At 40.8% G+C, this 15,485-nt stretch overlaps 1 protein-coding gene across 8 annotated transcripts in view; it reads right to left on the reverse strand.

Annotated features, from left to right (window-relative positions):
- The window catches only part of cadpsb (Ca2+-dependent activator protein for secretion b), a 168,885-nt gene that overhangs the window by 76,716 nt on the left and 76,684 nt on the right, over positions 1-15,485 (reverse strand). For all 8 annotated transcript variants that reach the window (XM_060918307.1, XM_060918306.1, XM_060918301.1 and 5 more), the window contains exon 6: positions 3,535-3,656. In XM_060918307.1, coding sequence (XP_060774290.1) covers positions 3,535-3,656 — 122 coding nt within the window. The remainder of the gene's footprint in view (positions 1-3,534; positions 3,657-15,485) is intronic.

A 15,485-nucleotide genomic window follows, 5' to 3' on the forward strand; every position in this document is an offset into this window, starting at 1 on the left:
TCTTTCTTCACACTCCCTTGTCTGTCTTTCTCACTCTCTCTCCCTGTTTTTAATCAGTTTCTCCACAGCTGACTGCACTTGTGAGAGGTAAAACAGGCTGCACTCTCTCTTTCCTCCTTCCGTTTTCTCTCTCAGTTCTTTCCTTTCTCCCCCCCTCCTTTTCAGTTCATTATAAATTGGCACCTGATCCAGTGACAGAATAAGGAGCCTCAAAATAGCTCAAAATCATGTGCTTCTCCCCAGAGCCTCTGAGTGTCCAAATGAGTGCAGGCTGGAGGAACACACAGCACCTGAAGCAGTACTGCTGTGACGTGCACACACCTCCAGCCTGGGATAAGCAGCACTCTGGAGAATTCTAATACAACACAAGGCTGGTACACTAATTGCAGAGTTCAAAGACGCATTATAAGGTTGATTTTTAATATTTTGCAGTATTGTAAATTAGACATCATGAGTGTTTGCACCACAGACATTTAGGGGAAATAGTCATATGATATTACAATTAAAACTGAACAAACATTTCATATTTTTCATATCATAATTTCATCGTATTTTTAAACTGATGTGAACCTAGCTATCAGAAAGTCATAATAGCACATTTTTCTGGGAGTAACAAATACCTGATTGTTGATAATGTTGTCAAATTGTTCAAGTCTAGTGAAAGAGATTTTATTCCATCCACATTCACTGGATATGAGCAATTTCGTGTTCTGATTGGCTATTCCACTACTAGGCTATCAGCTCATATACTGTGAGTAGAGAAAAACAAAATGGCGGTGCGTGTTGCTGAACCAATCGGGGACGAAATAAAAACTCTACTTGAAAACAAAACCCCAAAAATTGTTATCAAGTATTTAAAAGAAACAGAAATAGCTAAAAGAATATAGTTCCCCCCCCCCCAATATCTCCTATTCCACACTCCAGCCCAGTCAGTGGCGGTAATGCATCTTTAAGTTGGTTTGCCAACCACCAAAAATCCCTAAAGAAGAAGAAGGACCAAAAAAAAAAAATACAACAACACAACAAAATATGGAATGAAAGTATTTGATGGTAAGAACGTATCTTTTTTTATTTTTCAAGAATTATTATCATAGCATTTTTCACAAATAGCTACTGTCATTTCACCAGTTTGTTTACATTCTAAGTGGAAATTATTTTGTTGGACGTTTTGTATAAAGTTTTTATTTATTGAATTTGCAAAAAATAAGAATATAAATGCTCTGTTTCTCAAAATCCAGTGAATGTGGATAGAATAAAACAGTTATTCCACTCAATCTCATCGTACATGGCTTATAGCTGACTCAGCACTACGTGCCTCGTCTGCTATCAGCTCATGTACGACTCGATTTCGTGGAATAACTGTTAATTATTTCTCAGAGATAATGAGCCTATAATTTGTCAGTAAGGAGTTGTCTGTGTCAGAGATTAGGCTAGATATTAGGTTTCTTTCTGAATCTAGTCTGCAAAAACAGTCTGTGATCGTCACTCTACATAGTTCAGCTTCTTCAAAGCATACACTATAACATACTACTGGTAGCTCCAGAGGTGGAAACATCTGTGATTTTCCTGTAGCATTTATAATTTTTGATTTCTTGCTATGGCAACACAAGAGAAAAGAAAAAATTATGCTCTTCTACCTTTTCAGCTAAAACAGTTGTCAGAACAAACACAAATAAAATTCACTCTGCAGAAAAGGTCATTCCCTGAAGGGGAAAGGATGCAGGACTTTGTGGAATTTGATCTGTGAATTCATGAATTTCGTTCCTCTGAGTCAAAAGAAACCAAGAAAGCAGGACTGTGGATTCTTTGGTTTGTAAAAAATGGAAAATCTGTTTATTAAATACTGGTCACATCACACTTTAGCGTACATCTGGCAAAAATTATCCTCCTTGTCCACCAACATACATTGAGGATTCGTGGGAAAATTCTGGGTTGTTTTTTTTTTCTGCCTACTAGAATCTTTTTGTTAGCAATGTTGGCACTACTCTACCATGCAAGGGAGAATGTACAGTGAGCAGGCCATTACTGTGAAATAAACCCAGACAGCGGGTCTTGAATCACCCTGTCTCAAAAGTGACCAGTTCACTGTATATCATCCCACTTATTACACAGCTACTTATGAAAGAAATCAATAATTTGACACAAAACATGAATTTAAAATGCATTTTATTGATTTAAAAATTATTGCATTGCTATCGCTAATGATGTGGTCCATAGCAACGGTCTGTCATTCATACAACTGTCTGTTATCTCATCTCATCTCATTATCTCTAGCCGCTTTATCCTGTTCTACAGGGTCGCAGGCAAGCTGGAGCCTATCCCAGCTGACTACGGGCGAAAGGCGGGGTACACCCTGCACAAGTCGCCAGGTCACTGTCTGTTATACAAAAAAAAAAACCCAGACCATAGAATTCTGTAATTGACCAATCAGAACCAAGTATTCAAGAAAGCCATGAAATAATGTTATTTAGTATAAATACAGAGGTGATTATAGAAAATTGCACGCGCTGACTGGTTGAGATATTCGGACCATTTCTCGATAATCAACTTGAGCAACTCGGCAAAATGGCGGCCAATTGCTTCATCACTGTAAGTGAGGAAGAATTAGAAATGATGAAAGAAAATGCTGTTCCTAAAAGCACTAAATATGCTACGAAATTCGGTCTAAAACTGTTCAAAGGTAAGGTGGACTTGTGATTTATTTTATCTATTTCAAAACAAAGTATTCTATGTGACTCGGCACAGATAAGTGACACAAGCCTGCACCACAGTTATTAGATTTGCATGCCACTTTTGAAGTTTGAAATAAATTATGTTTTTTAATATGATTTTAAAAAAATAATCACCTATGTATTGATACTAAAACAATTATCCACCTCAGGCTCAGTGAATATTGGTGAATAATAACGTCAAATGGGGCGGCATGGTGGTGTAGTGGTTAGCGCTATCGCCTCACAGCAAGAAGGTCTGGGTTCGAGCCCCGTGGCCGGCAAGGGCCTTTCTGTGCGGAGTTTGCATGTTCTCCCTGTGTCCGCGTGGGTTTCCTCCACAGGTTAGGTTAACTGGTGACTCTAAATTGAGTGTGAATGGTTGTCTGTGTCTATGTGTCAGCCCTGTGATGACCTGGCGACTTGTCCAGGGTGTACCCCGCCTTTTGCCCGTAGTCAGCTGGGATAGGCTCCAGCTCGCCTGCGACCCTGTAGAACAGGATAAAGCGGCTAGAGATAATGAGATGAGATAACGTCAAATTTGTCTTGGTTGTTATTCACCGATTTTGCCTTTGGCGAATAACTGTTAAATAATATTTTGAAAATGCAATAAACGCACTCATGCTGAAAATATTTTAAATGCATTCTTAGGCACTATGTCATCATCATATTTGTAATTGGTTTAAACATTAGTTAAATGCCATTTCATAATCAGAGAATGTAAATCAATTTATTGTTCAACATTTTTGTCATGAAATTGCAATTTAAATCAATTAGCCTCAGCTGGTGCAGAGTGAGGGTGTAAATAGCAATAAGTGTATCTTACGTTGGTTTGGAAGCCTCAGCCTGGTCCGTCTGTAGCTTCTCTCCTCCCTCTACCTCCATAGTACAGTACACAATGCGGTTTGGGGCCAGAGATTTCAGCCCCTGCACCTCCATGATCACTACCTACAGAGGACAGCCACATTTAATACTTAATAGCAATTCCAATGGATGAGCAGTTAAAAGACTTTACTGATGTGCATGCCTCAATGCCCCACTCATACCTCATGCTGAAATGGGGCCACACAGCAATTGGTCAGAATAATCATCCTTAACCAGCTACTTGAGCATCACTATATATTACTCCACAGAAGAACAGTTGGGCCTTATCTAATTTCAAAATAATAACAATGTAATTTATCATTGATGCTTATCATATCTTGTGGATTTCAACCTCAGTAAATACTGGAAGTAAAGTATGGTGGTTTCACTTATCATTGCAGATGATATTTAAATTATTAAACCAACATTTAAAACGATAAATAAATATTATAAAATATAGTAAAATACATTTTTAAATGTTTTTTTTAAAGCAACACTGCACTGTAATTATTACATTTCCATGTCTATATGCATTGCTGTGATTGTGCCTTATTGCTCCATTGAGGCAGAAAAACAATTACGTGAGAAGATAAGCATATTGAGCAGGATCATTCATATGAGCACAATTAAAAGTATTAAAAATGGCTTGCTAAAAAGCTCTGAGCAAGTAACTTTAGCATTAAATTTTAGCATTACAAGTTAGGGCATTAAAATGTGAAATTAAAATTCACAAATGAGCATTACCATTTCTCTAAGTTCAAAATAAATGCATAAACAAACACCCTCCTCCCTTATATCCCAAACATATACCTGTTACAATACACAAAATGTAATATATTTCTAACAAACTTTCTGAAACCCTTACAACATTCCCCATTTCCTTTCAGAGCAGAATTCAAAATAGTAAGGTGCTTGAAATCAAACACATTTGTTTATATCAGAGGAGTGCTAAAATGGGGGAAGCCATGGCCTAAAGGTTAGAGAAGCCACTTTGGGACCAAAAGGTTGCTGGTTTGATTCCCTGGACCAGCAGAAATGGCTAAAGTGCCTTTGAGCAAGGCACCTAACCCCCAACTGCTCCCTGGGCTGCCCACTGCTGTTGTATGTTGCTCTGGATAAGAATGCCTGCAATGTAATGCTAAAAGGTAACAGAAGTATGCATTATAGTCCTGTACAATATTTTGCTTGCTCAAGGTGACAGTTTGTGACAAGTTTTGAGAAGTTTTGGCTTTGTTAGATTATGCACTTGCTATGTAATGGAAGGAGTCACACATTATAAAATAATTTAATAAGTTAAAACTTGAACTTTTCAAACTGACCTCCAGTCTCTTGTATTTTTGCACTAAAATGAACATTTGCACACATACGGTATGCAAATGCTTATTGTACTTTGATAACTAGATGTTTAGATAGCTAAATGCCAATTAGATAGCTATAGATAGAGTTATTTATATACCTTATTTTCCACCCATTATCTGTAACCACTTATCCTGTGCAGGGTTGCAGGCAAGCTGGAGCCTATCCCAGCTGACCATGGGCGAGAGACAGGGTACACCCTGGACAAGTCGCCAGATTATCACAGGGCTGGCACATACAGACAAACAACCAGTCACACTCACATTGACATGTACGGTCAATTTAGAGCCACCAATTAGCCTAACCTGCATGTCTTTGGACTGTGGGGGAAACCGGAGCACCCGGAGGAAACCCATGCAGACACGGGGAGAACATGCAAACTCCGCACAGAAAGGCTCCCATCGGCCACTGGGCTCAAACCCAGAACCTTCTTGCTGTGAGGCGCCAGTGCTAACCACTACACCACCGTGTCGCCCGTACCTTATTTTGTAATCTTTTTTTTTTCTATAAATGCACCATGGGAGCTTGACGGAAATGGTATTTCAATGTACTGTATACTTGTATATGGACATATTGACAATAAATCTCTCTTGAATCTAATGCAACAACAGCATTAAAGGAAAAATCCACCCTGAACCACTTGCATATCTTTATATTTAACATGTGATCACTGGTTAACAGTTTCCTACATTACCCACAATGCTATCCAACTACCTACTGATAGTGGTGCCAGTAGGATATACATCATCTTACATCATCTCTACCAAAAGAGACCAGTGCTTAAGTTCTTTAGTCTATCCAGTTCATTCAGCTCCTTATCTGTACACTCTACACAAACCAACCAGGTTCCAAGGCTTCAGTTTTATTGTTAATAATGCCAACACTGTCATTGTACTCATCATTCTGTAGACCGCTAACTAACCAAGCCGAATGTCTGCTGTAAATAAGCTTAACTGCGTCATTTAGCTGTACTGCATCACAGAGCATTTTTTAAGGATTTTCCACTAGGAGACCAACTGGTCTGGGCAATACAATCACAGGCCCCAGAGTCCATGTGGCTGCACCGCTGCGGCATATTCTGTGATGCAAATTGCCGCATTACGAATCCTCGTTTCAGCCAGCATAATATCAACATAGTTAATGCAGTGCCAAGTTTTCCTTGTTAAATGTATACTTACATGGTACTTGGTTAATTAATTGCAACTGATTGAACCAAATGACAAGACATAACTTGGTTTAAAATTTGGTCTCCCAGTGAAGCTGGTTTGGCATTGACTAGGAGACCAAATCTGGCCACTGGGAGACCATGAGACCATTTGGTCTCCCAGTAACTATGTTAAAAAATGCTCTGCAGTGCATCATGGAACTCTGAGTCCAATTTTTGCAATCTCCACTTCTGCTTCAACATTTGATTTCTCATTAAGATGCATTAATTTTTTTTTTTTTTATTGCTGGAAAATTGTGACTATGAAAAGAAGCTCTTGTTCTTTTGTTTCTAGCTAACAGCAAAACTGCTATCACTTATGATTAAAATCACTGATTTTGTTTTCCTATTAAACACTATTATAACTGTGTTGCAGCGATGTCTCCTTGTGACATCAAAGCAGCACACAACTGCTAACATCTCACAGGAATAAAGAAAGTACAGCATCAAGAAACAAATTAGTACCAGAATCATAAATGTTTAAATATAAACATATTTAATGTGTTTCATGGTGGTGTTTTCCACCATGGAGTGAAATGAGCAGATTATAGGAATCATCATTTTTCCCTTGGGATAAAAAAAAGGGTTATACAGTGGTATTTAAGCTTGTTCCATTTTCCTTGGAAACCTAAACATGCAGCATATGACAATTTTCTATCCAGTGTCCTTTTTATCAGATCCTCATGCTGTTTCAGCAAATCCCTGAATGTACGCTGTTCACTTCACTGCTGAAATAAGCTTGGCAAAATCAATTCCTCCACCTTTACAACCCACAAAATCAGAGCACTGACACAAAACAGACATCTCATGTCTCAAACCTGTTTAGATCCATAAACCACTGCTTTGCCAAGTACTATAATGACTGTTGTACTGCTGTATTACAATAAACAGCCAGGAGGGCAATCCAGCCCAAGATGCTTTAATTTTAGCTAAAAACTTTCAACAGAGAATGTTTCTGGATATTCAATATTCTCCACAATCATTCAGCAAAAAACATTGCTCTTTTGAATATACTGCAGTCCTGTCTCCTGTTTGCTTATAGTGTGCCTGTAGTTCTACAACACTCAAGTGTGGAAATCTTGTGAAAATCGAAGCCTTATAAAGGTGTCAAATTAACACTGGAGCTGACAATGTTGCTAAATCTATAACTCTCTCAGATTTTCTATCACAACTTGGCTCTTCATGAATTCCTAATGAGGAGAATCCAACCTTAAAAGCTGGCTGAGGACATTTTATGTAAATGAATCAAAGACAGGATATTTAAAAATAGCACAGTATGGAAAGAAAATCTCATTAGATGCACCCATCACAGCAAATATCGATTTGCATTCTACTTATAAATCAGATTTTGGAGCAAATCACTAAACCTCATTCCCCTACGCATCTGAATGACACAGTGTATAATATGAACAACATTAAAAGCACATTTACATCTTTCCTTGTGACATTAAAAGCACATTTCTGCTTGCCAGAAGAGCAAGACTGCGAGTAATGGAATATTTTCAGAAAATGGTCACTGACAGTGACACAGAGTGGCAATGCTACCAGACTCTGCACCAAGAACACTCTATGTGGTAAATAGTTCTGTTCATATGCCATCCATTAGCCAACGACTGCAACATGACTTTGTATCAAATTCCTCGTGTGTGTTCACATACCTGGCAAATAAAGTTTTATTATTATTATTATTATTATTATTATATGTTAAAGATTTATTTTTTCACAGCATGTCCATTTTATTTTAGAATCAATTCCTGAATTACTGTTGATTGATAAACGACACTCTAAGACCATCATTGTTGCAGGGTTTTAGAAACAACTTCATTTATGTCAGTATTCCCAGTGAAAATGCAGTTACTAACTAAACTACAAACATGGACTTCCAGAACTACACATCCCAGAACACACAGCGCCCTCTGTCATCAGCCTATTGAACTCAGCTGACAATCATCCCACACATCAGTCTTCCCATATAACCACGCCAGTTCCACACCTTCATTGCACAGTATCGTTTTGTGTTCTGACCAGTACTATCGAGCCTTTTCATTGGCTTCCTGCTATCTCGTTATTATTAAATACTATCTCTGCTAGTATTTCTCTCTCATCTTTTGCCTCACCTTCTGTGTTGTTTGCATGATCAATCAACCCTCGCCTGGTTACCAACCATGTCTCTTGTCATACAATTTGCCTTTGTTTGCAGTCTGCTTCTCTATCTCTTTCTGCACCTACCGTACATCCGTAAGTACCTGCAATCTGACAGAATACTTCACTGTAACATGGATGTCGCAGAAGGAACTAACCAGACTGCTCTGCACACTCCGGGGCGATTGTTAGGAGAACATCAGCAGATGTTAGCTGACCTCAACACCAGGATGTCCCAACTAACGTCTGTGATGTCACAGGCCCTCCAAACATGCCCTGAGTCGTCTGCTCACTCCGCGCTGCCACTTCCGCCTCCTGAGAAATACACCGGGGATCCATGTGCATGTAAGGGATTTCTGATTCAGTGTTCCCTGTATTTTTCCTCCGTGCCTCATCTCTCTGACAAGCAGAAGATCTCTCAGCTGTTGTCCTTTCTGGCAAAGCATTACAATGGGGCAGTGCAGTTTGGAGGAGAGGTGGTGAGCACACTACATCGTATGAGTGATTTCTCATCATGTTCTCTCGAGTTTTTGATCACGAGCCCCAAGGAATAGAAGTTGGCGAGAGTTTGCTCTCCCTTTGCCAAGAGTCAAGAGGAGTAGCGAAGTATGCACTGGAGTTCAGAACAATGGCTGCGGCCAGTGGATGGAACGAACCAGCTCTCAAAGCAGTGTTTCGTCAGGGACTGCGGTTTAAAGTCTGAGGTCCTGCCTGGCATACTGAGATGAACAGCTCGCACTCGACGCGCTGATTGATATGGCCATCCGCATAGACCAGCTATTGACTCATCATCCCTTATTAGAGAACAGCTTTTTCAATTGCACAACCGATGAACCCATGCCCATGGAAATCACCTGCACCAAGTTAAAACACTGAGCGTGAACGTCACCGTAAGGAGGGCTTATGTTTTTATTGTGGAGATTCAGAACATCGGATTCGTGACTGTCCCATCCGGCCACCCCTTGCTAGCCTAGCTGAAGTACCAGCTCACACCGTGAGTCTGGTAAGAAAGTTTAATTCTAAATCTTTCGACGTTCCAGTGCTACTAAAATTCGCATCCTCCGCATACATTTTGTCTGCCTTTATAGACTCGGGGGCAGAGTGCAACCTCATCAGCCTCTCGGCCACTCAGAAGCTCAACCTGCCCACTACACCGTTACAAAGTAAGCTCAGCATCCGTACCATTGATGGAGGACCCATCGGTGATGGCATAGTCTCCACACACACTGCTCCAGTCCGACTTCAGGTGAGAGCCTTACATTCTGAACTCATCTCACTGTATATCACTCACACTGTCAACCATGACATCATTCTTGGTTACCCCTGGCTGCAACTCCATGATCCACTCATCTCGTGGCAGAACAAGGAGATCCTTCAATGGCCAGACACCTGTTTTCAGCATTGTCTCTCTGCCACAGTTACAGATCTTATTCACTTCAGTGGAAAGCCCCCAGCCCGACTCCATAGAACATGTTCCTGAACACTACTCAGATCTCAAGGAGGTCTTCAGCAAGGAAAAGGCCTGTGGTTTACCACCTCACAGACCCTACGACTGTGCCATAGACCTGCTGCCAGGAATGTCACCTCCTAGTTTAGTTTAGTTTAGTTTATTAGTTTATTTAACAGGGGCCATGTACAGAACAAGTCCCATACCAGAGTTAGCTATACAGCTAATTTTCATCTGTGGTCCCTGGGCAGGGGGCTTAAAACAAACAAACAATAAAACAATATGGACAATACATACAGTACTATTGCCATTACGACTAGATATACACTAAAACAGCAACATCATACTAGGACAACACAACATCACAACATGTAATGATAGCACAAGGACAACACACCTACACAGGACACTACCATCAATACACAAATGACAACACATAAGGCAGCACACATCAGAAAATAATAATAAATTAGTGATCACATCTTTGATAAGCCTTCAGCCATATCTTCAAGGATTTTTTAAATTGGCTGAAACTTGTACAGTCTCTAATATGAGCTGGAATTGAGTTCCATTTTTCTACTGCACTGATAGAGAAAGCTGATCAGCCAAATGAAGTCTTCCTGAAACTCCCATAACAATCACCTCTCACTGAAGACCTAGAGAGCCTTAATTTATCTCTGCAAAGTGATATGTATTGCTTGAGAGGTGGCGGTGCAAGATCATGGATAAGTTTATACATCAAGCACATATCAGCAAAACAGATAAAACTCTCAAAGGTTAGTAAGTTGTGTTTTGTTATGATGGCACAATGATGGTAATTTCTTGTTTTGTTTTTTTTTATCAAGAACTTTTATAGCCTGTTTGTAGAGGGTGGCTAAAGGTTGTAAGATAGTCACCCCTACCTGGGACCAACTCGTAGAGCAGTATGATAGATGAGAAAAAAAATCATAGAATGTAAAAACAGTTTAGCAGCAGGTAAGGGCAATTGGTGCCTGATATGCCTAAAATTAGCTATACTAGCTCTGACACTTTTGGATATCTTTTTTATGTGCTTTTTAAAAGTTAAGTTAGAATCAATGATAACACCCAGATACTTGAAATTATCAACAGTATTTATCACCTCTCCCTTAACAAGGATATTGGGTTGTTGTTTTGGGTCATGCCTCTTGATGGAAAAATACATGGCTAGTGTTTTGCTCACATTAAGAGTAAGACAGTTAACTGTCAGCCAGTCAGACACTTTATTTAATGCTGCAGTGAGTTGTGTTGCAGCTTGTTCACTCGTTTTGGCATGTGTGTAAATAACTGTGTCATCTGCATACATCTGAATGTAAACTTCTGGGCATATCAAAGGTAAGTCATTAATATATAGACTAAATAAAATCGGTCCTAAAATTGACCCCTGGGGGACTCCAGTGGTGCTATTAGATAGGGGAGAGCATACTGTATGTCCATAATTATTGTACACTGCTTTCTTGAATCTAAGTAAGATTCCATCCATGTCAGAGCGTTAGAAGAAAGATTGAACTTTGAGAGTTTGTTTAATCGAGAGGCAGAATCTACCCTTTGTCTCAGAAGGAGCATGTTGCCATGGAGGAATACATTCAAGAGGCCCTCAAACAAGGATACATCCATCCTTCAAGATCTTCTGCTTCTGCTGGGTTCTTTTTCATGGAGAAATGAGGAGGAGGGCTTCGTCCATGCATTGACTATAGAGGATTCAATCAGGTATTGGTTAAGTATCCATATCCCCTGCCCCAGTCCCTGCTGCTCTTGAACAACTTCGCTGTGCCAAGATCTTTAGTAAGCTCAACCTATGAAGTGCCTACAGCCTGATCCAGATCAGGGAGGGAGATGAGTGGAAGACTGCGTTCAGCACCACTACTGGTCACTTTGAGTACCGGGTCATGCCATATGGCCTGGCTTCAGCGCCCAGTGTGTTCCAGTGCCTCATAAACGACGTTCTTAGGGACATGCTAGGCAAATTAATCATTGCTTACATTGACAATTTCCTCATTTACTCTCCAGATGAGGAGAGCCACATTCACCATGTGCACACGGTCCTGCAGTGTCTGCTCGACAACCACCTGTACGTCAAGGCAGAGAAATGTGAGTTCCATCAACAACGCATCTCATTCTTTGGCTACATCATCAGTGCTGAGGGCATTAGCATGAACTCCAACAAGGTTTCTGCAGTCACTGAATGTTCAGTTCCCACCTCCGTCAAGGACCTGCAATGTTTCTTTGGGTTTACAAACTTCTACCATTGTTTCATCAGGAGCTTCAGTTCCATTGCGTCTCCACTCACCACCTGGCTAAAGAAGGGCCCCAAGAAGCTCAGCTGGAACCCAGCAACTGAGGAGGCCTTCAACAAGCTCAAGAAAGCCTTTGTCTCTGCTCCGATTCTACAGCATCCGGATCCCACCAAACCTTTCGTAGTGGAAGTAGACGCATCCGACACCAGAGTAGGCGGTATCCTCTCCCAATGTTTTGGTGAGAAGAACAAGCTCCACTCAGTAGCATACTTCTCAATGAAGCTCACTTCCACAGAAAGGAATCATGATGTGGGAAACCGAGAACTGTTAGCCATCAAGTTTGCACTGGAGGAGCGGAGACACTGGCTGGAGGGAGCAGCACATCCGTTCACAACTCTCACTGATCACAAGAATCTTGAGTACCTAAAGAAAGCTGAGAGGTTGAACCGCAAGATGGGCACTATTTTTTTTTACCAGATTTGATTTCACAATAGCATTGCGCCCAGGTTCCTAGAACACCAAGGCTGATGTCCTGTCTTGCAACTTTAACCCTGTACAGCCTGATTCTTCAGACCACCCCATTATACCCACCGAGTGCTTCGTCCAGTCTATCACCTGGGATCTAGATCAAGAGATCAGAGGAACACAGCCCAGATCCACACCTGAGGAGCTTCCACCTGGCCTTCTTTATGTACCAAGGTCACTCCGAGGATGCCTTATCACCTGGGCTCACACGTCCCCAGCGACTGGACATCCAGGTAGTCAAAGAACCTACCAGATGCTGAAAAACAAGTACTGGTGGGAGAACATGCTGACGGAAATCACTCAGTTCATCACGTCGTGCTCGGAGTGTGTACAGGCCAAGGTTCCCAGGACACCACCAGCAGGAAAGCTGTGCCCTCTTCCCACACCACAATGACCCTGGTTGCACCTTGCTGTGGACTTCATCACAGATCTTCCACAATCTTAAGGTAACACCACCATCCTGGTAATCATCAACAGGTTCTCCAAGTCACTTAAGCTTATTCCTCTACCGGGCCTCCCCACGGCATCTCAAACGGCAGAACTCATGTTTCACCATATCTTCAGGTACTTTGGCATCCCACAAGACATCGTCAGCAACCAGGGTCCACAGTTTATATCATGCTTCTGGTCGTGCTTCATGGAATGCCTGGGAGTATCAGTCAACCTCACATCTGGTTATCACCCACAGTCTAATGGTCAAGTTGAAAGAGCCAATCAGGAAGTAGGCTGCTTCCTGAGAATCTTCTGTATGCATAACCAGGGGGAATGGGCACAATTCCTCCCCTGGGCTGAGTATGCAATAAACTCCCTGAAACATTCACCAACACAGCTAACACCTTTTCAGTGCATACTCGGCTACCAACTGCCCCTGTTCCCCTGGGATGACACCCCAGCCCAGGTACAATCAGTAGAGGACTGGTTCAAGCACAGCCAAGAAGTATGGGAGGAGGTGCACCAATGCTTAGAATCTGTCAATGCCAAGTACAAGGAATACGCAGACAAACACAGGCGCCCGGCCCCGGATTTCTCCCCAGGCGACAGGGTCTGGGTCTCCACGAAACATCTATGTGAACCCAACACATGTAAGAAGCACATTTCTGCTTGCCAGAAGAGCAGCATTGTCGACTGTGAGTAATGGAATATTTCCAGAAAATGGTCACTGACAGTGACAGAGTGGCAATGCTACCAGACTCTGCACCAAGAACACTCTATGTGGTAAATAGTTCTGTTCATATGCCATCCATTAGTCAACGACTGCAACACGACTTTGTATATGTTAAAGATGTATTTTTTTCACAGCATGTCCATTTTATTTTAGAATCAATTCCTGAATTACTGTTGATCGATAAATGACACTCTAAGCCCATCATTGTTGCAGGGTTTTTAGAAACAACTTCATTTATGTCAGTATTCACATTGAAAACAGTCACTATCCAAACTACAAACATGGACTCCCAGAACTACACATCCCAGAACACACACAGTGCCCTCTGTTATCGGCCTATTGAACTCAGCTGACAATCATCACACATTAGTCTCCCCATATAACCACGCCAGTTCCACACCTTCAATGTGAAGTATCGTTCTGTGTTCCAACCAGTACTACCGGGCCTTTTCATTGTCTGCCTGCTATTTCATTATTCTGACCTCTGTTAGTATTTCTCTCTCATCTTTTGCCTCACCTTCTTTGCGTTGTTTGCATGATCGATCGACCCTCGTCTGGTTACCGACTATGTCTCTTGTCACACGATTTGGCTTTGTTTGAAGTCTGCTTCTCTATCTCTTTCTGCACCTACATCTGTAAGTGCCTGCAATCTGACAACTTACAGTTCATCCACAAGCACAAGTAAGGCAATATATTTCCAAATTGAAGTTAGATCAAAAATAGACTCAGAAAAGATTATTGATTACACTGGTCTACAGCCAAAATGCTTCCAAAATAAATATAGTCAAACTTTACTAATTCTGGGTCTCTGTGAATGAAAATGAAACTTAAAATTGTTCACAGATTGGCTCTATGAATAAATCTATGATTGACTTTGGATAGTACTTACTTTTTTGGCAAAATAATGAATGATGCAATCTGAAGCCGGTATTGCATCATACATGATATGTTATTCCTAGAAGTCACTGATGATGCGATCATAAGTCAACTTACATCACTCTGCTGAACAAATTGCCCTATATCAGCTCAAAAAAATCATAGTGCTATGCACTTGAGATTAAGTCTTTGGTTGACAAGCTTGACAAGAGATGCTCCATTTCAAGAGACAAGCTGCCAAAAAGCACTGAGTACACCGAATAAGGACTAAACCTATTTAGTACTTGTACATAATTGTTTTTTGCCATTTGGTTCATAATACATTTTATTTATATAAACTTTTTGCTGATTTTCTAGTGTTACATAAGGAGAACATGTGAAATATCATGTAAACCAACCATAAACACATGAAGAGACCTAGCTTTAAAGTTTATACTTAAAACGTTACTATCTACACAATGTATATAAGTATAAAATGTAAAATCTTAAATATCTTGGAAGCCATAGCCAATCAGCTGTTTTAATTGTCATATTTGAATTCAACACCCCAAATTTCATAACAGCCAATTTCATCTCTGAAGCAGTCAACTTCTGAAAATTGTTGACCAGTGTTATGTGCAGCAATTATATAATAAACGAATAAGATGTAGGATTTGATGTGTTTTCACTTGATTTAAAAAAAAAAAAATCAGTAAATTCAGTAAGTCCTAACAAAGGACTTACAAGTTCACGGCCAGTTCTGATCGAGGGAGTCGAGGTGGAGGCTGTGGATTCCTACAAGTACCTCGGGCTGTGGCTAGACAGCAAGCTGGACTGGACTTGCAACACCAATCACTTATACAGGAAGGGACAGAGCAGGCTATACTTCCTTAGGAGGCTGCGGTCCTTTAACATCTGCAGGAAACTCCTGTGGATGTTCTATCAGTCTGTGGTCACCAGTGTC

Source organism: Neoarius graeffei, chromosome 4 (assembly GCF_027579695.1).
Source record: "Neoarius graeffei isolate fNeoGra1 chromosome 4, fNeoGra1.pri, whole genome shotgun sequence".
Classification (NCBI taxonomy): Eukaryota; Metazoa; Chordata; class Actinopteri; order Siluriformes; family Ariidae; genus Neoarius; species Neoarius graeffei.